Source organism: Pongo pygmaeus, chromosome 5, assembly GCF_028885625.2.
Source record: "Pongo pygmaeus isolate AG05252 chromosome 5, NHGRI_mPonPyg2-v2.0_pri, whole genome shotgun sequence".
Classification (NCBI taxonomy): Eukaryota; Metazoa; Chordata; class Mammalia; order Primates; family Hominidae; genus Pongo; species Pongo pygmaeus.
The window spans coordinates 38484820-38509973 of NC_072378.2; the positions used below are offsets into that span (position 1 = coordinate 38484820).

The following is a 25154-nucleotide window of genomic DNA, read 5'->3' on the forward strand; positions in this document are numbered from 1 at the left end:
GTCCAAGTCCAAAAGCCCCAAAACAAGGGAAGCTGACAGTACACCCTTTAGTCTGCAGCCGAGCTTGGGTCCCTGGGAAGCCACTGGTGCACCTCCAGAGTCTAAAGGCTGAAGAACCTGGAGTCTGATGTCCAAGCACATGAGAAGCAGAAGCAAGCATCTGGCGCAGAAAGAGGAAAGAGGACCAGAAGACCAACAAACAGACTTATCCCACCTTCTTCCTCCTGCTGTGTTCTGGCCATCCTGGCATCTGATTGGATGGTGCCTACCCACATTGAGGGTGGATCTTCCTCTCTCATTCCACCAACTTAAACGTCAGTTTCCTCTGGCAGACACATCCAGAAACAATACTTTTTATCAGCCATCTAGGCATCCCTTAGTCCAATCAAGTTGACACCTAGTATTAACCATTATAGTCCAGTTAAAGGAATGTGATAAAACATTAATTGTTGAATCTGAATGGAGTGTACACAGGCGCTTAGTGTATTCTTCATTAACCTTTTCTATATGTTTGAAATTTTTAAATTTTATTTATTGAAATTTTTAAAATAAAAAGTTGGGTAAAGACTAAATGCATTTTTCCTATGGCTGGCAACAAACCAAGGGTGTCCTCTCTCAACACTCGTGTTCAGCATCATACCAGAAGGACTAGCCAGCACAGGCAAGAAAAAAAAATGGAAGGCATATAGATTAGAAAGAAGAGTTAGAGGGAAAACCTTGCCCTCTAAAACTGTTGGACTTGCTGCCATGACTTTTTTGTTTTTTTTTTTTTTGGAGACAGAGTCTTGCTCTGTCGCCGAGGCTGGAGTGCAGTGGCGTGATCTTGGCTCACTGCAACCTCCGCCTCCTGGGTTCAAGCAATTCTCTTGCCTCAACCTCCTGAGTAGCCGGAACTACAGGTGTGCGCCACTACCAGCTGATTTTTGTATTTTTAGTAGAGACAGGGTTTCACCATGTTGGTTGGCCAGCATGGTCTCAGTCTCTTGACTTCATGATCTGCCCTCCTCGGCCTCCCAAAGTGCGGGGATTACAGGCATGAGTCACTGCGCCCAGCCTGCCATGACTTTCATTTAAGATTGTTCTATTTGATGGAGAGCTGTTCCCCCATGGCCCATTAGCTTCTCCTGCTTGATCTTTTGATGAATTCATAGTCACTTGTTTCTGGTATCATGGTGTACCTCCAAAATCAGCTTCCAAGTTCCTGTGCACCAGAAATGGGAAGGGAAGATGGGCAGTGAGGAAGTGAAAAACCTAATCTCAGTCTTTAAAACATACCTTTGGGGTTTTGGGTACTCATCTCCTGAAGAGCATACGATAATTTTATTCTCCTGACTTCTGTGTGTTCTGCGGCTCTTTAAGCTGTCTTCTAGTCAAAAATGTCTCCACAGAAGCAGCTTCTGCGTTGCTATCTGGAGGACCAGAATCTGATTGGTAGATGATAAGAGTTGGCCCCAAGAAGATTTCTGATGCCGTATGTTTTTTGAGCATACTAAGGACAAAGACCTCAAAGCTCAGGTGCACTCCCAAGATGGTCAGCCTTCCTGATCAGCCATTCCAGATCTCCCAATCTTGTGTTCCCAGGAGGAGAGGGAGACTAATGCTTAGGAATCGTACTGCCTGGCAGTTTGTGAACAACTGACTTTTTAAATGTTTATGATCTAGGACATGGCATCCTAGGAGTATTTCAAGCTAGATTCGTCTCCATATCAAATGAAGATGATGGCATTCTCCACAAAATTTTAATAATCAGCCTCTTGAACCTCGTTCTCTGTCCACATAATGGCTTTTCAACAGATGTGTTACTCCAAAATTATTTTAGGGTCATTGGAAACATTAAGAAAGGAAGGGAAAATTCCAGTCAAATGAGGTGGGAATTTTTTTTAATGGGTAGCAAGGTGTTTTCTCTCTTAAAGTCTTTCATGGCACACAGAGTAAAATGTCAGGAGAAGATGAATCTAATCCCAGCATATACCCTGAAAGCAAAGCATGAGGAGAAACACAGAAAGTACCTGTAAAGCAGGTTTTTTTCAAGCCTCTTTTATCAGTTTTTCCAGTGAGAGTGTGGTATTTTTCGTGGACAAAGATTTTACCAGCTTAAAGCTCCTTTTAAATGGTCAAAGGAGAAACAGCAGTGATTGTGTGAGGGTTCGTTAATTATTGCTCTTACTGATGTTTGCATAGGCTGTTGGGATCACAACTGTCAATCTGTCAAGAAACTGATGGGTTCTAAAAAAACTGATTGAGTACCTCAAAAGCTGTCATGGAGCCTGAGATTAAACAGATTCATCTTTCGTAGAAGTAAGGGACGGTGTGGGTAAAGGGAGTAGCAGAAGGCTTTCTTCTCTTTGTTGCCACATTGCTTCTCCCACTCTCCTATTCTGTGTTGTGAGTGTTGGCTTGTACAGAGGCCTAAAAGCCTGTCTGCCTGAGATGTCAGGAAGCCACAGCCATGGTTAGCGCACGGGGTGTGTGCAGGCTGCCAGCTGCAGGGTGACAGGAGATTAAGAGAGATTGAGATTCAGCTTTGACAGGCCTGACACAATTTATTTGGAAATTTTCAGGCGGGAACATGAGTAATAAAGACAAGAATGACAGTAAGGAACAAATGTGAATTTCTGCCAGAGACAAAACAGAATTTTAAAAGAAGTAGCTCTGTTTGTTGTCTCCAGTTAAGCTTTCCAGTTAAACTGTGTTCTTAAATTGAAAGTCTTAACACTACTTTCTGAGATTGGCTAGGAAAGTACAATTAGAAGAATTCCTCTCTTCAGAAGATTCCATGTCTTTAAAATTACTGTACAGCCAGTCCACTATATCCATGGGTTCCACATCTATGGATTCAACCAACCATAGACTGAAAATATTTGGGAAAAAATGGATGATTGTATCGTACTGAACATGTAGTTTTTTTGTCATTATTCCCTAAATAATACAGTATAACAACTATTTACATAGTGTTTATATTGTATTAGGGATTATAAGTAATCTAGAGAAGATTAAAGTACAGTTGATGCTTGAACAACATGGGTTTCAGCTGTGCAGGTCCACTATGCACAGATTTCCTTCTGCTTCTGCCATCCCAGAAACTGCAAGACCAGCCCCCCACTCCTCCTTCGTCTCCTCCTCAGCTAGTCAGCGTGAAGACAACAACGATGAAGACTTTGATGATCCACTTTCACTTAAGGAAGAGAAATTGTGTTTTCTCTTCCATACGATTTTCTTAATTTTTTTTTCCTGTAGTTTATTGTAAAAATACAGTATGTAATACGTAAAACATGCAAAATATGTGTTAATTGTCTGTGTGTTATCAGTGAGACTTCTGGTCAGCAGGAGGCTATTACTAGCTAAGTTTTGAGGGAGTCAGAAGTTATATGAAAATTTTCAGCTGTAACGGGGGTCAGCACCCCAAACCCCATGTTGTTCAAGGGTCAGCTGTATACGGGAGGATGTGTATAGGTTATATGCAAATACTTTGCCATTTTATATAAGGGACTTGAGCATCTGTGGAATTTGGTATTCTTGGGGGGTCCTGGAACCAATCTCCCTTGGATACCGAGAGATGGACTGTGTAGTACTTGTCTCTCTGTTGAAAATTAAGCAGCAGTTACTTTCAAACCAAGAAAGCTAAATAGGCAAAATCCTTATTCTTAAGATTTTCCTTCCTTATTTAATCACATTATGATTCTTGATCAGACTTCCTTTGACTAGATCTGATATGATATCTTTCTCATTCTATTAAACATTGGCAGAGAAAGCAGGGGTCTGGTGAGTACCAAGAATTGTGAACCTGGAATGGGGGAGTGGCAGCTCTGTGTGGGTATATCTACTACACTAGATTATGTTCTCAAGTAAAAGCATACTGGAAAAAAAGAATCTGCTTTGTTGGCCCTTTATGAAGGACCTTAATTAGAAGTCACTGTTAACTCCTGGGGTGGGAATGGTTTCCAGCTTGGCACGAGAGTTCCTCCTGCTGCTAATGAGCATGCTCCTTGCAAGGACTCGCTGCTTCTGACAGTTAAAGCTGCATGTAAGAGTTATTTCTTGTCACCTCTCTCTCCACATTTAACTGTTACTGCCCAAGTTCAGAGTATGCAAGTAGACTGTTAGGTGTTTTCAGGAAATTGGCAGTGCTTCAGGGTAACAGGGAATGATATTTGTGAGCAAAACTAAATCATTACAGGTTAATTTATTCAAATATGGGCAGTAGATGGTTGCTTTAATGTCAACCATGTTTGGATTTTTTTTTTTCCCTGATAGTCTTTTTCTAATTGACATAAAACTTATAAATGAATAGTTGAATTATTTAATTCATTATCATGTCATTAGAACCCCCTGCCCTGGACATCTGTTTCTCTTATTTAAGCAACTTGCCCCATGGCACAAAGGTTTCATTAACTAATTAGCAGAGGAAATGTAAATTTCTTATGCAAGTGAGGATGATTCTATAGATTACTATTTATTTCATTAGCTTCTCATTAAAACACTAAGTTGACTTGTGAGAAAATGCCGGAGAATGATTTGCTTCTCGAAGAAATTACACATACACAGTCACCTTCTTGGGCAATAGCTTGTGGAGGATAGTGAGCAGTTTTGGAAGCTTATTTACCTTCGCTCTTGGTGGCAGGGAGCATTAGAGAGCATCTAACAGATCTTCATCTAGGGAAGAGTAAGTGGGCATATTCCAGAGTTTCAAAGGTGTGGATCTCTTGCTATCTGGAATAGTTTCTTTGATTCTAAAACATAACACATTCTGTTAGATATTTCTTCTGCCTTGCTTTAGAATCATCTAGGATTGCTTCCTGGGGCCCAGACTTTCTATACATGGATGCCTTTGGTCATAGACTTGTATGGATGCTGGGACATTGATTGTCAGAGGACTGAGTAGGGCTTAATGGTGTTCTTTTAGGATGACCAGTATATCATACCAGAAGCTGTGGCAGCATCAGAAACCTCCTTTAGGATTCATTGTTCAAGAATATTCCATGCCTACTGCCTACCAGAACAAATAACTCAGTGGTCTTTATATTAATGTGGAATAGATCAAGGAAAATCTCAGCATGGGATCATGTAGGCATTTCTTAGTGTTGCTATTGAATACCCATTGGTCAGATAAGGTGGGGAATTAAGAGAAAAAGAGGTCAAGACTGCACAGGCCTCCTAACTTTGCAGGGCAGGGATTGGGGGGTCCCATCAAAGTGGGTTGTTTGGTGATGACTGATGATTGTGATTATGTAAATATGAATTCTATTTCTCAGCCATAGGACTCATACATTAAAAAAATTTTTCTTCACATATCTAATTCCCTTATTTACTTGGACATAGTTACCTTATGGATAATATTGCCACACTGAAATTCTTTTTGTCTTTTATTTTTTTCCCCCAGCTTCATTGACACAGTGAAATTAAATTGTCTTCTCCTTGCAGGAAAGGTTTGTTTTAGAAATGGAGGTGGGTGCTTTGCAGATGGACAGCATGTTTGACAATTTGGGATAGATTCATGTAGAAAGAGCTCTAAATGTGAACTCTGCATTTTCAGACACAGAGGTGTGAAAGAAAGGGGCTCAGGGTCTGAGCAGTTCTGTGTTAGATTAGAAGTGTGCTGGCATTGTGCCAAGGTCCTCCAGATTTTAATCATAGTAATAATGAAAAGGCCTCAGCTGCCTCCCCATCTTGTGCTGACACCTGCCTCCCAGTGGGAGTAATTTCCTATAAGGATGCTTTGAATTTAGGACTTTTGTCTCAGAAAAAAACATTTTTTGTTACAGTTTTTACTCTAGAATTTTCTTGTTACAAAAAAAAAAAAAATTTCTAAATAGGGTTATTGATACAAATAGAGCCATTGCTGGTTTGTGTAAAAGGACCCCCCCGCCCCGCCCGCCCCCCGAGAGCAGTGTGGCTCATACAAGGTGAATTTCTTTCAGCTGACTGCTTTGTAATGATTTATATTTAAATTGTTGCTTGTTGCTCTTGTAGAAGAAGGGAGAGCGCCTGCCCTATCTGTGGCCACCTTAGTCACCACACTGACTGGGCCTAGACGGCTTTGCTTAGCAGAGCTGGGAAATAGGCTGAACTTGCCTTCAATTGTTTTCATCAGAGGCCTTATTTAGTTGGTTTGTATTGGGGCAAAATGTCATGTAGGACTGGAAGAATTAAATGAGATGAAAAATGAAGTCTGTAGTTGCTAAGAATGGTGCAGGGCCTCCATATGCCAGTACAGCACAGCAGGGCTGGGGGACTATGAGCAAACTACCAGCATCACCATCGGGGTCCACTGGACAATCTTGGGTGAAGTGCAGCATCTTCCTCACACACAGGGAGGCTAGGAAAGGGCATACAGACAGCCTTCACTTAAATACATCCTACAGGCTGTGGCTTCTCACTAGAGCCACTTTAAGTAGAAGATTAGGACTGCCTAGGAGACAAATTCATTCATTCAAGAAATATTTATTGAGCCATAGGCATGGAGGGAACATCAGTGAACAAAGCAGGTGAAATTTCCTGCCCTCTTGGAGTTTGCTTTCTTTTAGGGCATAATGTTAAAGATAAGTGCTGTGGAGGAATAAAAGGGAAACATGAGGAGAAGTGCTAAGAATAGGGATTCAGTGATCTAGAAGTGATGATCAGGGAAGAAGCCTTCAATGAAAATGTGACTTTGCAAAATAAAATTTAAAAGAAAATGTGACGTTGGAGCAAAGATATAAAAGGGAATAATATCTGGACTTTCACTCCGACAAGGGGAGCTATTAGAGGGTTTTGAGCAGGGAAGTAACATGATTCTAACTTGATTTTTAACAGAGTCACTTGTCTGCTATGTGGAGAATAGACTGTAGAGACAAGGGGATGAGCAGAGAGACCAGTGAAGAGGCTCTTGTAGTAGGCTTGATGAGTTGGTCATGGCTTAGACCAAGGTGGGGGTGACAGAGGGGTGAGAAGGTGTGGCATCTGGATTATTTTGAGGAAGACTGTTTAGGAGACTCCCTTCTAGAGGTAATTTAGCACAAACAATTTGGAACTTGGTAAGAGGTACATCGTGGGTATGCAGGCAGCTGTTTCAGGAATACAGAGCCCCAAAGAGCTGCCCAGTTTATTGAAGGCAAGAGTCGTTTATAGCCTTGCCTGTGATAAGAGCTTTGTTGCATCTTAATTACTTTTTTGAGGTTGTGCAAGACACAGTTCTCACAGAGTACACCCCCCTCCACCTGCCATTTTGGCTCCACCTCCAGGTGGGGTGCCTGGTGCTGCTGCTGCTGCACCACCCCATGGTGGAGGTCATAGGGCAGCTTGCATGTGCACCAGCAGAGGTGCCCCTTCATTCTGAATCAAATTGCACTAATTGTCAGTATTAGAACCTGACTTTTGTGTCTTTAAGAGTAGAAACGTGAGTAGTTTTACTATAAAAGATTACAGATCACTCATCAAACGCTGGCTTTGGGAATGGAATTGTGAAAGCATAGCGATACAGAGATACATTAGACATAGTCCCATCTCTAAAGAATTATGGTCTACTTGAGGACAAGCAAGTGCCCAAGAAAAGATACCTAACCAATACAGGCAGTAAGCATCTAGGTCTCAGCAAGGGAATACAAAGACAGGACCCCATTTCTAGCTGGAATGGTCTCCTCATAGAATCTCAGCTCTTTTTAAAAACAACAACATAGAACTGGTTTTTGTTGAGCCACCCGCACCCTCCTCTCCAGCTCAGGCCTAGCTTGTTAGAAGTCAGCACTAAAGGTAAAAGTTTGTCATGGTTTGTGCAGTATAAACCAAGCAAGTCACAACTGGCTCTCATGGGTCTGATTCCTGGACAAGGGCAGTAGCCCGGTCAGGAGAATGCCTGGAAATACATTAATCAACTGTGCTTGCCAGGCCAAGCACTAATCCTGATCCCCAAATATGTTGTTTTGGTCAGATTCACAGTCTGAGAATGAGGCTTCACCAGTAAAACGGCCACGACTACTGGAGAATACGGAACGGTCTGAGGAAACCAGTCGATCTAAACAGAAGAGTCGACGTCGGTGCTTCCAGTGCCAAACCAAACTGGAGCTGGTGCAGCAGGAATTGGGATCGTGTCGCTGCGGTAAGCATCTCCCCCAGTGGCGTGATGCAGACTGTATCCTTAACACCTTGGCCCAGCTTTGGAAATTAAGTGGCTGAAGTCTTTCGTTCTTCTGAGTACTGTAAGTTTGCTACAGTAGTGCATGCAATATAGGTTTGGGGCTTGAGAAATCAGGAGCATAGGATGTTTGCCTCTAGACACCCTTTATTCTCACACATGCAAAAAAGACAAAAACATCCCCCTGTTCTTAATGCGTATCTCCTTAGAACTACATCTCACTGCTTAGTGCTTTCAACTTTCCCCCACCACTTACTACTCTGGTTTCTTCTCACGACTTCAGAAGTTTACCAAACAAGCAAAATTCTGGAGTGTGTACCATAAAATTCAGATATTAAGTTAATTTTGAATGAGCTTCTTACTATTTATGATAAATGGAAGATTTTTTCTCCATATCCCTGTTAAATTAAGCTTTGATTAGAAAATTTCCTTTGAACCTTAGTTCATCTAGTCAGTTAATACCTTGAAATAGCCTTTTTTTTTTTTTTTTTTCTGGGCTGAATCCATCCTGTTGCCTCTGCCTCACAAAGTGCTGGGATTACAGGCATGAGCCACCATATACCCAGTCTGAAATAGCTTTACAGTCACCTTTCCTTCTGTATGCTGTAGTGTAATACCTTTTAGAATTGCTGCACAGGGATGCCTACCCACAGTGGAACGAAACTTAAGTCAACCCTTTCTCTCTTCTTGACCACATGTATCATGACACATAGGAACAAAATTGTGTAGCAGCATTATTTTAGGCTGATTTACAGTTTCCTGTACTTGTTTTTATTTCCTGGTTTTAAAACCTAATATTATAAAATTGTTTGAAGACCAGTTCAGCTGTCATCAGGCTGACTTTGAGACCTGTCTGTAGCCTCTGAGAATCCTATTTCTTTCTTTCTGAGAAGTGAGCTTTAGAAGCCCTCTTTCACTTCTGGGACAGCCGAAGATATCCTAAAAGTACTATTGCTGACAGTCAGGACTAAATAGTTCACTCAGCAGTTATAAAGTAATAGTCACTGGAAGTTTACTGTCTTCTGAAGCGGCAGCCTTTGCTGCTACAGTTCCTCAATTATCTGCCCTATTGGAAATGGGAAGGAAGAGAGAGGATATTAGCTTTTCATAGAAACTAAGTCGGAACTCCTATTCCTGTTTTGACCAGATACCTGTTTGTTACACATTCTGGTGTATGTGGTACTCCACGAGATTAGAAGTGCATATTCAACTGCAGAAACCGGAACCAGCATGGGGAGTCTAAATGTTACCAGATAAGGTTTTTAGGGCATTTTGGTTATAGTGCTAAGCATTTTTGGGAAACCATAAAGAGGGTTAGGATAGGTGGTGGGAACAGAGGCTGACAGCAGTTTTCAGATGTCCGTGTGTTCATGCATGCAATATGGCCCAGGTAAGTTCAAAACCTTATTCTTAGGCTATTTCGATCAACCCTGCCAGGCAATTTTAAATTCTTGGTGATGTAGGGCAGGGACACTGTGGATGGCTGAGGAAACTCTGGGCTCTGCTGGCTAACCAGCTTCGCTCCACTCTGAAGAGGCTGTCTCATCTTTTGTGATCTGCAAATTCTTGCTTTGGTCTTCATGTGAACTCTCGGGGAATTTGAGCAGTTCAGTCTGTTACCAGTGTTGTGAGCCTACCTGGTCATTTTAGCTGTTGTTTTTGTAACGTAGGCTTTTGGTTGTTCCTCAGTTAGAATTGTGGGACTTTGCTGAACCTTCTGTTCTTGTTTCTTCCTTGAAAGTAACTGAATCCTGGGTATTACACAGGATTTGCCATAGCGGATCAAGCAATTGGTCTATCAAGTATGCTGTCTTGTCCCCAGCAGTGGCTAATGCTTCTTCTTCTTGTGAGGCAAACAGGAGATTTCACAATTTAGCACTGAGATCTAAATATGTTGTAACCAGGTCTCCCAGTTTACCCTTCAGCTTTGACGCAAACTACCTAATTTCCTAAGGTCTTAGCATCCACCCGAAAAAAAAAAAAAAAAAGTAATACATGTTAGATGACTTCACATTCACTCAAGTAAAGCCAACTTGTCTAATCTCTGGTAAATATAGATTACTCTGCCATGCTCTTAACCTTTGTGGGCGGGAGGCTGGATTGCTAAATGCGTATTGGGTTTGCTTCAGTATGCATCCTTTTTAAATGTTCTAACATGTAGTCTCTCGGCTTTTGCCCAATTCCGAAAGTCTCCTTATAGGGAGATTTGACCTTTTCTGTTGGAGAAGAAAGCCCTGAGCTTTCTGCAGTCTCAACAGGATGTAACTTTCCTAGAGACAGCTGGGCATTCAGTTTGACCCACTGAGAGCATTACACTTATGTGCCTAGAAAAATGACTGAGTCAACTGTCACCCTTCAAAAGATGAAGGACAACAATGGGAGAACATGCCATAAAAAAGTCTGGGACTGTTTTTGACAAAGAGCTCTTGTGTTCCTCCTGCCTGCTTGGATCTCTCTAGGAAAGGGTGAGTTGTACTGTTATTTCCTTGAGGATGCATGGATGTTGGAGAGATGTTTAACTGCCCTGAAAGGTTTTAGAGGGGGGATAACACAGTAATTTACTACGGAAAGTGAAGACTCAGGAAGGTAGTTTGAGCTCAAACAGAACACTTCTTCACTGCAGAAAATCTTTTTTTAAATATATATTCGCAATCTTTTCTTCCATTCGCCTTCCATTCTGTACAGGTTATTAACTGCTGACAAGAAATTCACATCTCATAAATAATGCTTAAGAGCTGTTGCTATATAAATTGAATGTGTTATGAATTGTGATGGGCCTTTTTGTAGCATTCGATGCCTAGAGCAGAAAGAACAGAGGATGTCATTTTCATTAATTTCTAATGAGTTGCCAATTAAAGGCAGGGAAGACGCTCCAAAGGGAAGAGTGGCCAAGCTCCCCTGAATCCTCTGCCCCAGGGCTGTCATCCAAACACTGCCAGTGAGGCCTTCTCTAAAAATTCCATTAAATTACAGTCTCATCGAGAGCACACACAGACACATTCAGCTTCCCTTTGATCTTCAAAAGAGCAATTTGTAAGGCGAGTTCTGAGCCTTCTTACATAGGGAACAGCTAGAGGTGATAGGAATTGTTAATTGCCAAGACACTCCATGGGCTTTCAATAAGGAGAAATTTTGAAGAGGAATTCTCCTCTGCCTCACTGTGACTAGACAACCTTTAAGTCAACAATACCAAAGTAACACCCTTTTCCTGTGAAATCTTTCAGGGTGCCAATTAGAAAAGGCATGTGGTTGCGAGGCTGGGATGATATCCTGCATCTTAGAGCATCTTCAATAGTTTAACTTCTCAAGATAGAAAACAGTTGCCTGAAAATGGATCTATTTGTTTCATTTTCTACTCAGTAGGCAAATTGATCAGCTCATTGTCATTGCAGGAGTCTTGTCTCCTGAATTGACACCTAGAGGATGTTCTTCTGCAATTTGGCCATCTTCATCAAATCTGGGCCATGTCACAGCCACAAGAATGCTGTCTTCTCTGAGCAGATCTTGCATGATACACGTAGCTTGGCTTCCTTTTTTTTTTTTTTTTTTTTTTTGTGGAGACGGAGTCGCCCAGGCTGGAGTGCAGTGGCACGATCTCAGCTCACTGCAACCTCTGCCTCCCAGGTTCAAGCAGTTCTCCTGCCTCAGCCTCCCTAGTAGCTGGGACTACAGGTGCACGCCACCACGCCTGGCTAATTTTTTGTATTTTAGTACAGACGGGATTCATCATGTTGCCTAGGCTGGTCTTGAACTCCTGAGCTCAGTCAGTCCACCTGCCTCGGCCTGCCAAAGTGTTAGGATTACAGGCATGACCCACCACGCCCGGCCTTCTTGGCTTCTTAATCACTGTGCAATGCTTGCTAGAACTGCAGAACTAATTTTTAAATACCAGTTGAAGAGTGTAAGTTTTAACATATTTTCAATTGATGGTGCATTAACAAACTTAAGTGGATAAGCTCCCTTTGGGAACAATAGTGCTTTTATTAACCTCCTGAGTAATCTGACATCCTTTATTGTTTTCAAAATAAGTTTTCTATTCACTTTAAAAACCTGAAGTGATGTGTTAGCTGGGGCCTCTGGAGTAGTTGATCATCTCCAAGTGCCTCAGTGGTCATTGCTGCCTTATTATTCACTGTCAAACCAAATTCATCAAGCATTTATTGAAATCTGAATATGCAGAAAGCATTTTCTTAGGTTTTGTGGGGACTATAGGAGCTATAAATACAGAATCTAAGAGCTTACAGTCTAGATCTGTGGTTTCAAGCTTGAGTAGGGGCCTGGTGTGGTGGCTCATGCCTGTAATCCCAAGACTTTAGGAGGCCAAGGTGGGGGAATCCCTTGAGGCCAGGAGTTCAAGACCAGCTTGTTGCCCGTCTCTTTTTTTTGTAGAGATGGGCAACATAGTAAGACCCTGTCTCTATGAAAAATTATTGCCAGGCAAGATGGTGCAACCCTGTGGTCCCAGCTACTTGGGAGGCCAAGGTGGGAGGATGGCTTTCAGCCCAGGAGTTCGAGGCTGCAGTGAGTCTTGGTCACACCACTGCACTGCAGCATGGGCAACAAAGACCATGTCTCTTAAAAACTAAAGAACAAACAACAAAAAACAAGAACCAAAACTTGAGTGAGCATCACAATTTACCTGGAGGGCATGTTAAAAACAGATTGTTGGGACCCACACCCAAAGGTTCTGATTTGGTAGAACAAGTTCCCATGGAATGTTTTCACAGCCTTTCTGTTTTTTTATGATACTGACATTTTTAAAGAATACAACGCTCTATCCCTCCCCTCACCTATTTTTTAGTAGAACACTCTTTATTTGGGGTTTTAATAGAACACGCCTTATTCTGATATTTCTTCATAATTAGATTCAGGCTACGAATTCTCACCCAGACTACTACATAAATAATCATGCATCCTTCTCAGGGTTTTATGGGAGGCACAGATGTCCATCAGCCCTCATTGTTGATGTTAATTTTGGTATACCCACCTAGTGAGGGCATTCCCTGGTTTCTCCACTATGTAGTTACTGTTTTTCCCCTTGCACCTATAAACCAATCTGTGGGAAAACACTTTAAGACCAAGTAAATGCTCTGCTCCTTGTAAAAATTTTCCCTAGATTCATCATCCATTGATGATTCTTGCCTAAGCCAGTCTCTGCTAGGAGGGTTGCAAAATGATGATTTACTAACTCTAGCACTCCCTCAGCATTTACGATTTGGCACTCAGCATTCTTCTATAAGTGAAGCCACCTCCTCTCCCCCATTTATTTATCTGTTACTGGCATGGACTCATGGGCTCTTATCTTTTTTAATGGTTTATGATTTGTTATGGTACAGTTATCGCCTGGTATCTGCGGGGAATCGGCTCCAGAGCCTCCCATGGATACCAAATTCAAGGATGCCTAAGTCCCTGATATAAAATGGTGTAGCATTGCACATAACCTACGTACATCCTCTCATATACTTTGTCATCTCTAGATTACCTAGAATACCTAATACAATGTAAATGCTATGTAAATTGTTACATGCTGTGTTGTTTAGAGAATAATGACAAAAAGAAAAAATCTGTGTCAGTGCAGACACAACCATCATAGACCTAACTACATTTTTGATCTGTGGTTGTTGAGTGCAGAACCCATGGATATGGACAACCAGCTGGACTTAATTATTTTGGTGCTCAAATTGTCCTGGATTTAGCCAGTGGAAGTTATTTTTCTGCTGGCTCCTGTGCTCTTGTGGCATACTTCCCATCTTTCTTCAGTGGTGGGGGGAGGATTTGGGAGCATTCCCTTATTCTTTGGCGTAACAGCATGTGTCCCTAAATTTCCCCAATCCTGGAATCAGCCACTTCTCCAAGGACCCCCAAAGTGATTTTAATATGTACTCAAGTAGGTATTTGCCAGGCCCAAGAGGAAGGCAGACATACATAAAATAACTGGAACAGCCTACCATAAGCATTTATCAAGGTATAAGTATAAGGTATAAGCCTATATAGTGATATAAGCCTTATAGTGATATGGAGAGGGAGAGATTAATTCCAACTCAAGATTTTGGACAGGCTTTTACAAATGGGGCTTTAAAGGAAGATTGGGACTCAGATATGGGAAATGAGTGGATGCTTGGGCAAAGCTGGTATTTAGGAGATGAACTCTGTTCAGCTGGATGAAGTCTTGGAGTCAAATGAGGACAGACTGTTAGAAAGGGAGGAAAAGGATTCCAGATTCCAGGCTGAGGAGTTTGGATGTTAGTTTATAGTGAGAAGCCATCAATAGTTTTGAATACAGTCAACACGATCTAATCTGACTTTTAGAAACATGAAACATGTTGGAAAGCCATGGAGGTTGTTGAATCTTTTCAATGGAATGATCTAGAGAGAATGTGAACTGATTGAGTGAAAAGGAATATGCGTGTGTCACAACTGTTGCTGCCACTGCACGGGGCTGCACAGTGAACAAACAGTGATATCCGTAAGGTCTAGAGTGGGGCAAGGAGCTGCAGTGATTAGGACACATGTTGGGGACATGCATTACCAGGCTGATCCATTTCACCAGCATCAGAAATCAGCCCACGTGTCTGTGCCTTAATTTTAATTCTTATTCAAGTGTGAACCTGTCAGGAACATTTGGCATTCTGTCCTGTGTCTCTAAAGGAAAGTGAGGCAGTATGTTCTTATAAAAAGCCTTATTCTGTTCACAGTGTTCTAGCCTAGATTCACCAGAAAACTCTGTTATGCAGAGAAACACCTGAGATCTTTTATTATGGCCAAAACTGATTTGACTGGTGACATGTTATCATTATTGCCATTGTGTGGAGAGTCCATGCTCTACCATGAGTTATAGGGAGAGAGTGTGTCCATCTGGGTCACGAAAATGTGTCCAGAATTGGTGGGTTGTTGGTCTCACTGACTTCAAGAATGAAGCTGCGGACCCTCGCGGTGAGTGTTACAGTTCTTAAAGGTGATGTGTCTGGAGTTTGTTCCTTCTGATGTTCAGAGTTTCTTCCTTCTGGTGGGTTCGTGGTCTTGCTGGCTTCAGGAGTGAAGCTGCAGACCTTCCTGGTGAGTGTTACAGCTCTTAAGGCGGCGTGTCTGGAGTTGTTCATTCCTCCCATCCAGAGTCGTTCATTCCTCCCTGTGGGTTCGTGGTCTCACTGGCCTCAGGAGTGAAGCTGCAGACCTTTGCAGTGAGTGTTACAGGTTATAAAGGCAGTGCGGACCCAAAGAGTGAGCAGCAGCAAGATTTATTGCAAAGAGCGAAAGAACAAAGCTTCCACAGTGTGGAAGGGGACCCGAGTAGATTGCCACTGCTGGCTCAGGCAGCCTGCTTTTATTCTCTTATCTGGCCCCACCCACATCCTGCTGATTGGTCCATTTTACAGAGAGCCAGTTGGTCTGTTTTGACAGGGTGCTGACTGGTGCGTTTACAATCCCTGAGCTAGACACAAAAGTTCTCCACCTCCCCACTAGATCAGCTAGATACAGAGTGCTGATTGGTGTATTTACAAACCTTGAACTAGACAGAGTGCTGATTGATGTATTTGCAATCACTTAGCTAGACGTAAAAGTTCTGCAAGTCCCCACTAGACTCAGGGGCCCAGCTGGCTTCACCCAGTGGATACTGCACTGGGGCCGCAGGTGGAGCTGCCTGCCAGTCCTGCGCCGTGCGCAACAATCCTCAGCCCTTGGGCGGTCGATGGGACCCGGCGCCGTGGAGCAGGGGGCGGCGCTCGTAGGGGAGGCTCAGGCCTCGCAGGAGCCCACAGCAGGGGCCGGGCGTGGGGGGAGGCTCAGGCATGGCAAGCTGTAGGTCCAGAGCCCTGCCCTGTGGGGAGGCAGCTAAGGCCTAGTGAGAAATCGAGGGCAGTGCCGGTGGGCCAGCACTGCTGGGGGATCTGGTGCACCTTCTGCAGCTACTGGCCTGGGTGCTAAGCCCCTCACTGCCTGGGGCGCTCCGAGTGCGGGGGCTGCCAAGCCCACACCCATCTGGAACTTCAGCTGGCCCGCAAGCGCCACGCGTAGCCCAGGTTCCGGCCGGCGCCTCTCCCTCCACACCTCCCTGCAAGCTGAGGGAGCTGGCTCTGGTCTCAACCAGCCCAGAGAGGGGCCCCCACAGTGCAGTGGCGGGCTGAAGGGCTCCCTGAGCATGGCCAGAGCAGACGCTGAGGCCAAGGAGTCGCCGAGAGTGAGCGAGGGCTGCAAGGGCTGCCAGCACGCTGTCACCTCTCAAGAGCATGGTTAAGCAAAAGACCCCAGCCTTTAGGAACTCCTGTTTATATGCTGAGTCTGGGTGATGAAAGACTAAAGCTTCTAGAGTACTCCTAAGACAGCAACAATTGGGATGTATGTTACCTGTGACTCAAGAGAAGGAGGTGTCCCATCCATCCCCCCAAAAGGAAAAAAAATTCCACAACCTTTTGTTGGGAGTTATTATATATGTGAGAGCTAAGGGTAATTAGAAATCTTGAGGCAAATTCTGAGAAAATTTTCTTCCTTTGCTATACTCCTCCCTTCACTCTCACTGTACTTTTAACCTAAACATAAGTATGCTATCTATATTCCCCATTTAATGTTTGATGTGTAAGTGTTCCAGTCTAAAACCAAATAGATTAGTCAGTCCCTCTGCTGCTCCTCTGTAAATTGCAACTTGAGATGTTAGAGCAAAACAAATGAAACCTTTTACTGAACACGAACTCCATGTATTTAGCCCATTAGTGCAGGACTGTCCCAGAGACCCAGCCTACCATATGTTCTTTGACAGGGCCATAGAGAGATGTCAGAAACATGAAGAGCTCCTCCTCCCTAAGCAAAGGAGTATCAAAGACTGAGCTCTTCTTACAAGACCGAATGTGCAGGGCACATCCGCTGCAGCCTGTGTCACATCCCCACCCATCCCATACTGACAGGTATGGCAGAAGACCGTTATCCTATGGCATGAGATAAGTTTCCATCTTTTTAGCATACTTGCAGCTACTGCTATAGTCTAATATTAGTGGCAGTAACAGCACAATAATAGTGTTACCAAAAGGTATTTGGATAGGTTATCCTGCTTAGAATACCTTTTTTTATGGGGAGAAAAATTATTATAAAAGGAAGTGAATTATTAGTGTCTTTTATTTTAGTTCCAGTAGTAAATAGCTTTAGATAATTCTTTGTTTAGTAAAGTTTTTTAAACAGCTTTTTGAGAAATAACTTACATACCATAAAATTTGCCCATTTTATGGTTGAATGAGTTTTATTACTTTATTTCTTTAATCTTGTTTCAGACCCTGATTTTTTAGTTATTACATTTTTAATTTCTTTTTAAAATCTTTTTTCAGAAGTTGAATGAGTTTTAGTAGATTTGTGTAAGTTGTACAGCCATCACCAAATTCAGTTGTACAATACTTCCGTCATCCCAAAAAGTTCCCTCATGCCCCTTTTCAGTTGATTGATATTCTCTCCCACCCCAGCCCCAGCCAACCACTTAAAGTCTGCTTTCTCTTGCTATAGTTTCACCTTTTCTACGATTTTAATATCAATGGATTCATACCTACATAGTGTGTTGTTTTTGAAATTCATCCATATTATATATCAGTAGTTCATTCCTCTTTAATGCTGAGTATTATTTCATTGTATGGATATACCACATGTGTTTATCCATTTGCCAGTTGACATACACTTGGGTTGTTGCCAGTTTGGGGCCATTATGAATAGAGCTGCATTTGTGCAGAAGTCTTGTGTGGACATGTGTTTTAATTTCTCTTGGGTATATACATAGGCATGGAATTGCCAGGTTAAATGGTAAGTGTGTCTTTAACATTTTAAGAAACTTCCAAGATCTTTTCCAAGCTTATATCATTTTATATTTCCATTAGCAATGCATTAGGGTTCCAGTTTCTTCCTGTTCTCACCAACATTTAATATTGTCAGTCTTTTTAATTTTAGGTATTCTAGTGGCTGTGTAGTAGTATCTCATTATGGTATATTAATTTGTATTTCCCTAATGACCAATGATGTTGAACATATTTTTTATATGTTCTTTGGTCACTCATATATCTTCTTTTATGAAGAGTCTGCTCACACTTTAAAATTTTAACCATGTTTACAAAAAGATTCGCAAAATTGCCATCTTAATATTATAACTCATCAATATGATATGTCTCTCTATTTAGGTGTTTCTCAGCCACATTTTATATTTTCAATGCATAGCTTGTTAAATTTATTTCTAAATATTTTAGTTTGTGATGATATTGTGAGTGGAATTTAAAAGTTTTATTTTTAAATTGGTTTTTTTTTTTGCTACCACTTAGAAATATATCATTTTATATCACCTTTTTAATACTGCAGACTTGCTAAATTTAACTTGTTAGCTCTCGATTCCTTAGGATTTTCTACATCCATGATCATGTCATCTGCAAATACAGTTTTACTCCTTTCCAATCTATATGCCTTTTATTTCTTTTTCTTGCCTTATTGCACCTCCAGCATGATGTTGAATAGAAGCGGAGTCATCCTTGCCTTTTCCTTGATCTTAGGTAGAAAACATTACATTTCATCACTAAGTATGATTCAGCTATAGATTTTTCATAGCTGCCCCCCACAGGTTGTAGCTGATTAATACATTCTAGGAAAACATGGGAAATGTTCAAATATGTTCACCAAAAACAGATGATTATTTAACCCATGGTAGGCTACCATGTAGCCTATAATTGGTCAACAAAGCTGTGTTCTAAAGAGTTTTGCCATCCCATAGACTCATTTCTGTTTGCAGATGAAGCATATTCCCTATGTTGATAGTCATATGTCACACGTGTGTCTAGCTAGAGTGGTGAAAGCCTGCAACCTGAGCTTGGCCCTCTTATTTTTAAACCAGCATCATAAGAGACACCCAAGATAGCTGTCCTGAGCTATACTCACTTGAGGTGATGAAAGCAAGCCACAGTGAGAGATGTTTAGAAATGCTTTGTTTGAATTAAAGGCATGAAAATTTGTGTGTAGATAATAGAATCACGTACCACCAGAATTAGAAGGAGCCTTAGTAATCATTTATAGTAATCATTTAGTCTCATCTTTTTTTTTTTTTTTTAAATAAATGAGAAAACCAAGATTGAAAAGGTGGTCCCTCACCTCAGATCACACCTGTGTGCTAAATAGTGGTATTCCATGTATCCCCTGAACTAGACTTCAAGGCCTGCTGAAGAGTTTCTGCCCAGGGACCCCTCATGGCAGTGCCTGCTCCTCCCTTCCTTCAGCTTAGATTTCCTTCAGCTTAGGTTTACACACTCACTGTACCTTCCTGTCACATCTTCCTGCCCTGTAGTCTCTGTTGAACCCAGAATATCTCTTCTGAAGTACCCACATTTCTTGGTCTTTCTTCCAAATTCACCAGACTCTCTTAACTTCTTCTTGTTGATTCAGCCTCTAAAACCTTGCCCAGGACTTGGGACCCTGTGTGGAGCCTTTGCAGCAGAACCACCAAATAAGGCCAGTTATGGCAAACACACGCACACACACACGTGTGCACGCACATACACGCGCGCGCGCACGCGTAGTAGTTAGTATTTAGTCAAAATAATCGGATTTTTTAAAATGTTTTCTTTCAGATTAATAATAAATTACTCACGAAGTTTTACCAAAGACATGTCCTTTCCAAAGCCTTTAATGTGTAGTTAAAACTAATTTATGTTAAGCACATTGTATGCAAATACCTGCTACTAGGTACTCTTAGTCACCCTAATAGATTCTTCCTGTGATTCCCCTCTTTTAAAATTTTTATTTCCATAGGCTATTGGGGAACAGATGTTGTTTGTTTACATGAGTAAGTTCTTTAGTGGTAATTTGTGAGATTTTGGTGCACCCATCACCCAAGAAATATACACTGCATCTTATTTGTAGTGTTTTATCCCTCACCCCCTTCCCACCCTTTCCCCCGAGTCCCCAAAGTCATTGTGTCATTCCTATCCCTTTGCATCCTTGTAGCTTAGCTCCCTCTTAGGAGTGAGAACATACAATGTTTGGTTTTCCATTCCTGAGTTACTTCACTTAGAATAATAGTCTCCAGTGTCATCCAGGTTGCTGCAAATGCCATTAATTCATTCCTTTTATGGCTGAGTATTATTCTATCGTGTATATATATATATATATATACATATATATATATATATATATACACACCACAGTTTCTTTATCCACTCATTGATTGATGGGCATTTGGGTTGGTTCTGCATTTTTGCAATTGCAAATTGTGCTACTATAAACATCCATGTGCAAGTATCTTTTTTGTATAATGACTTCTTTTCCTCTGGGTAGATACCCAGTAGTGGGATTGCTGGATCAATGGTAGTTTTACTTTTAGTTTTTAAAGGAACCTCCACACTGTTTTCCATAGTAATTGTACCACCAGCAGTGTAAAAGTGTTCCCTGTTTACTGCATGTACAGCAACATCTATTATGTTTTGAGTTTTTGATTATGATCATTCTTGCAGGAGTAAGGTAGTATTGCATTGTGGTTTTGATTTGCCCTTCTCTAATCATTAATGATGGTGAGCATTTTTTCATATGTTTGTTGGCCATTTGTATATCTTCTTCTGAGAATTTTCTATTCATGTTCTTCGCCCACTTTTTGATGGGATTTTTTTCTTGTTGATTTGTTTGAGTTCATTGTAGATTCTGGATATTAGTCCTCTGTCAGATGTATAGATTGTAAAGATTTTCTCCCACTCTGTGGGTTGTCTGTTTACTATGGTGACTGTTCCTTTTGCTGTGCAAAAGCTCTTTAGTTTAATTAAGTCCCAGCAGTTTATTTTTGTTTTTATTGCATTTGCTTTTGGGTTCTTGGTCATGAAATCTTTGCCTAAGCCAATGTCTAGAGGGGTTTTTCCAATGTTATCTTCTAGAATTTTTATAGTTTTAGGTCTTAGATTTAAGTCTTTAACCCATCTTGAGTTGATTTTTGTATAAGGTGAGAGATGGGGATCCAGTTTCATTCTCCTACATGTGGCTAGCCAATTATCCTAGCACCATTTGTTGAAAAGCGTGTCCTTTCACCACTTTATGTTTTTGTTTTGTCAAAGGTCAGTTGACTCTAAGTATTCGGGTTTATTTGTAGGTTCTCTGTTGTTTTCCGTTGGTCTGTGTGCCTTTTGTTATGCCATTACTATGCTGTTTTGGTGACTACGGCCTTATAGTTTAGTTTGAAGTCAGATAATGTGATGCCTCCAGATTTGTTCTTTTTACTTAGACTTGCTTTGGATATGCGGGCTTTTTTTTTTCCATGTGAATTTTAGGATTGTTTTTTCTAGTTCTGTGAAGAATGATGGTGGTACTTTGATGAGAATTGCACTGAATTTTTAGATTGCTTTTGGCAATATGGTCATTTTCACAGTATTGATTCTACCCATCCATGAGCATGGGATGTGTTTCCATTTGTTTATGTTGTCTATGATTTCTTTCCGCAGTGTTTGTAGTTTTCCTTGTAGAGGTCTTTCATCTCCTTGGTTAGGTGTATTCCTAAGTTTCCATTTTGGTGGGTTTTTTTTGTTTGTTTTGTTTTTGCAGCTACTGTAAAAGGGGTTGAGTTCTTTATTTGAGAGCTACTGATTTGTGTACATTAATTTTGTATCCAGAAACTTGCCAATTTATTTAATCAGTTCTAGGAGCTTTCTAGAGGAGTCTTTAGAGTTTTCTAGGTGAACGATCATATCATCCATCAGCAAACAGTGACAGTTTGACTTCCTCTTTAATGATTTGGATGCCCTTTATTTCTTTCTCTTGTCTGATTGCTCTTGCTAGGACTTCCAGTACTATGTTGAAGAGGAGTGGTGACAGTGGGCATCCTTGTCTAGTTCCAGTTCTCAGAGGGAATGCTTTCAACTTTTCCCCATTCAGTATTTTATTGGCTGCGGGCTTGTCATAGATGGCTTTTATTATATTGAGGTGTATTCCTTGTATGCTGATTTTGGTAAGAGTTTTAATCATAAAGTGATGCTGGATTTTGTTGAATGCTTTTTCTGCATCTACTGAGATGATCATGTGATTTTTGTTTTCAATTATGTTTGTGTGGTATATCCCATTTATTGACTTGAGTATGTTAAACCATCCCTGCATCCTTGGTATGAAACCCATTTGATCATGGTGGATTATCTTTTTGATATGTTGTTGGATTTGGTTAGCTAGTATTTTGTTAAGGATTTTAGCATCTATGTTCATCAGGGATATGGGTCTGTAGTTTTCTTTTTTGGTTATGTCCTTTCCTGGTTTTGGTATTAGGGTGATACTGGCTTCATAGAATGATTTGGGGAGGGTTTCCTCTTTATCTTGTGGAATAGTGTCAATAGGATTAGTACCAATTCTTTGAATGTCTGGTAGAATTCCACTGTGAATCCGTCTGGTCTTGGACTTTTTTTGTTGATATATTTTTAATTAGCATTTCAGTCTTACTGCTTGTTATTGGTCTGTTCAGGGTATCTAATTCTTCCTGATGTAAGCTAGGAGGGTTGTATCTTTCCAGGAATTTATCTATCTCGTCTAGGTTTTTCTAGTTTATGTGCATAATGGTGTTCATAGTAGCCTTGATTGATCCTCTGCATTTCTGTGGTGTCAGTTGTAATCTCTCTTGTTTCATTTCTTATTTAGCTTATTTGGATTTTTCTCTCTTCTTTTCTTAGTTAATCTTGTTAATGGCCTATGAATTTTATTTATCTTTTCAAAAAAACAGCTTTTTGTTTCATTTATCTTTTGTGATTTTTTTTTTGTTTCATTTAGTTTTACTCTGATATTGGTTCTTTTCTTCTTCAGGGTTTGTGATTCCCCTCTTAAGGAGTACTTCTAAGAAGCGTGGGCCTCAGCCCAGGACTTTAGATTCCTCCTTTAGAAAGTAAAAATGCAGTTCTTTAGGTAATTTTAATGTACCCCCAAGTTAGACCATACTGCCTGTACATTTAATAGACTCATTTGTTCGTAGGAAACACCAAGATAATTTAGAAACAAAGAGAATTACTGGAAATTGCAAATGAGTAGTACCCACATCAGTGAGGTTTCATATTGGTTCCAGTCACTTCCATTCTCTCTCACTTAGAGATTTATACCTTGTGGGTGTGTAACACATGCCTTCCTCCCACTGTTCTCCCCTTCCTTGCCAGACTCAAAAAATCTCAGCAGGCAGGAGTACATGATGCTCTGTAACTTCCCACAGCCCCTATTGGAGTATGTGGCCTGTAGTGGCTGCCCAGTCAGTGGTGACTAATAATGTACAACAAAAAATTGAAAGTCCAAGAAATGTGGTATCCTCATGAGCCTGCTGCTTATGATTAGGGGAAAGCCCTTTTGGAATAGTGTTTGAAAGCAGGCCCAACCACAGCTGAGTGGGAATATTTCTGGGCCAGTAGCCATGTAAATTCTTGAGGTCCAGGGTACATGTGCAGCCTCAGGATTTCCCAGTGGATTATTTGGCTGAAGGAAAAAGATCCAGATAGTGTGTCCCCGCCCCCCCCCCCCCCCCCCACCAATTTTTATTGGTAGAGGAAGAAAATAATTCAGACTAGACATATATACTGTCAGATAGGACAGTGTGCTTGCTTGCTTGAATTAAAATTATTTGGTATGCTTATGAGTTTAATTAAATAACTCAACTTTGGGGAAGGGTGTATTTGCACAAATAAAACCTGTGTTTGTATTAGTACTTGGACATGAATAAGATGGGTTCTGTGGGCTGGGTGCAGTGGCTCACACCTGTAATCCCAACACTTTTGAGAGCCAAGGTGGGAGGATCGCTTGAAGCCAGGAGTTCAAGACCAGCCTGGACAATATAGCAAAAACCCGTCACTACAAAAAAATAAAAGAAGCCTAGTGTGGTGGCATATGCTATAGTCCTAACTACTCAGAGGCTGAGGGAGAGGAATTGCTTGAGCCTAGGAATTTGAGGCTGCAGTGAGCTGTGATCATGTCCCCACACTCCAACCAGGGCAACAGAGCGAGACCCTGTCTCATAGAAAACAAAATACATGGGTTCTTCGGAGGTCACAGACCTACTGTGTGTAACCGCACTAGTCTCTGATTCATGCCTAACAAACTTGCGATTCCTTGACATATAATCCAAGTAATTAAGGGATCTGAGAAGCCATCCATCTGGTGCCACTCCAGACCCCTAAACTGGCGCTGCATAAACCCCATCAGCAGTTTCCTGGCAGATAGTCCCACTGTGTACATCTGCATGGAGGGAGTGTGGCATCTCCTGCATGGAGGGTGTATGGCATCTCCTGTTGCTGGGCAACTTAGATTGACTAGGTGCTTCCTCTACCCAGCTTAAACTGGCCTCCCTCTAGAACACATACTCATTCCCCCTCACTCTGCCCTCTGGAGCAATCTGTCACAAATCCTCTTCTTCAAGCCTGTTCACAGATTTGATCACTGTGATGTAAGCTTTCCAGCAGCCCAGCTCCCGCAGTAACAAATTCATTCTCAGAGACCACAGAACTGATATTGGAGCATCAAGGACAGGGTCAGAAACAGGAATGCTGGACTGGACTCAGTGTTTGTCTCCACAGTTTTTCTCAGCTGAGGCCCTCACAAAACCTGGTGTCTTTTTTAACAAAACCCTTCATCTGGTGATCTCCCCCTGAGACAGCTCAACAGTCTTCTCTTCTGTGGAGTCCATGGTTGGCCTCTGTTTATGATATATGTCTCAGAGCATATTGAAATTGTCTATTTACATGTCTGTCCTTTCTCCAGACCATGAGCACTTAACGATATTCTTCTGCGGTTCTTGGCTCTTACTGCAGTGCCTGGCGTGCGGTGACACATTAATAGACACTTGAATACACTGTGAGATCCCTGCGTCTTGCAGTTGTGATCATCTGGGTGAAGGAAAAAGAGGAATAGCTTTATTGAACAGCTAGTATATCCTGAGTACCTGTACTTGAGTTATATCATTTGACTCTTAAGAGCATTGTTGGACAAGGCTGGGCGCGGTGGCTCACGCTTGTAATCCTAGCACTTTGGGAGGCCGAGGCGGGTGGATCACGAGGTCAGGAGATCAAGACCATCCTGGCTAACATGGTGAAACCCTGTC

The 25154-nt window shown here is 41.6% G+C and overlaps 1 protein-coding gene across 2 annotated transcripts in view; it reads left to right on the forward strand.

The window, feature by feature from the left end:
• The window catches only part of ZFAND3 (zinc finger AN1-type containing 3), a 317502-nt gene that overhangs the window by 271522 nt on the left and 20826 nt on the right, over window positions 1-25154 (forward strand). For both annotated transcript variants that reach the window (XM_054493096.2, XM_054493097.2), the window contains one exon: window positions 7907-8074. In XM_054493096.2, coding sequence (XP_054349071.1) covers window positions 7907-8074 — 168 coding nt within the window. The remainder of the gene's footprint in view (window positions 1-7906; window positions 8075-25154) is intronic.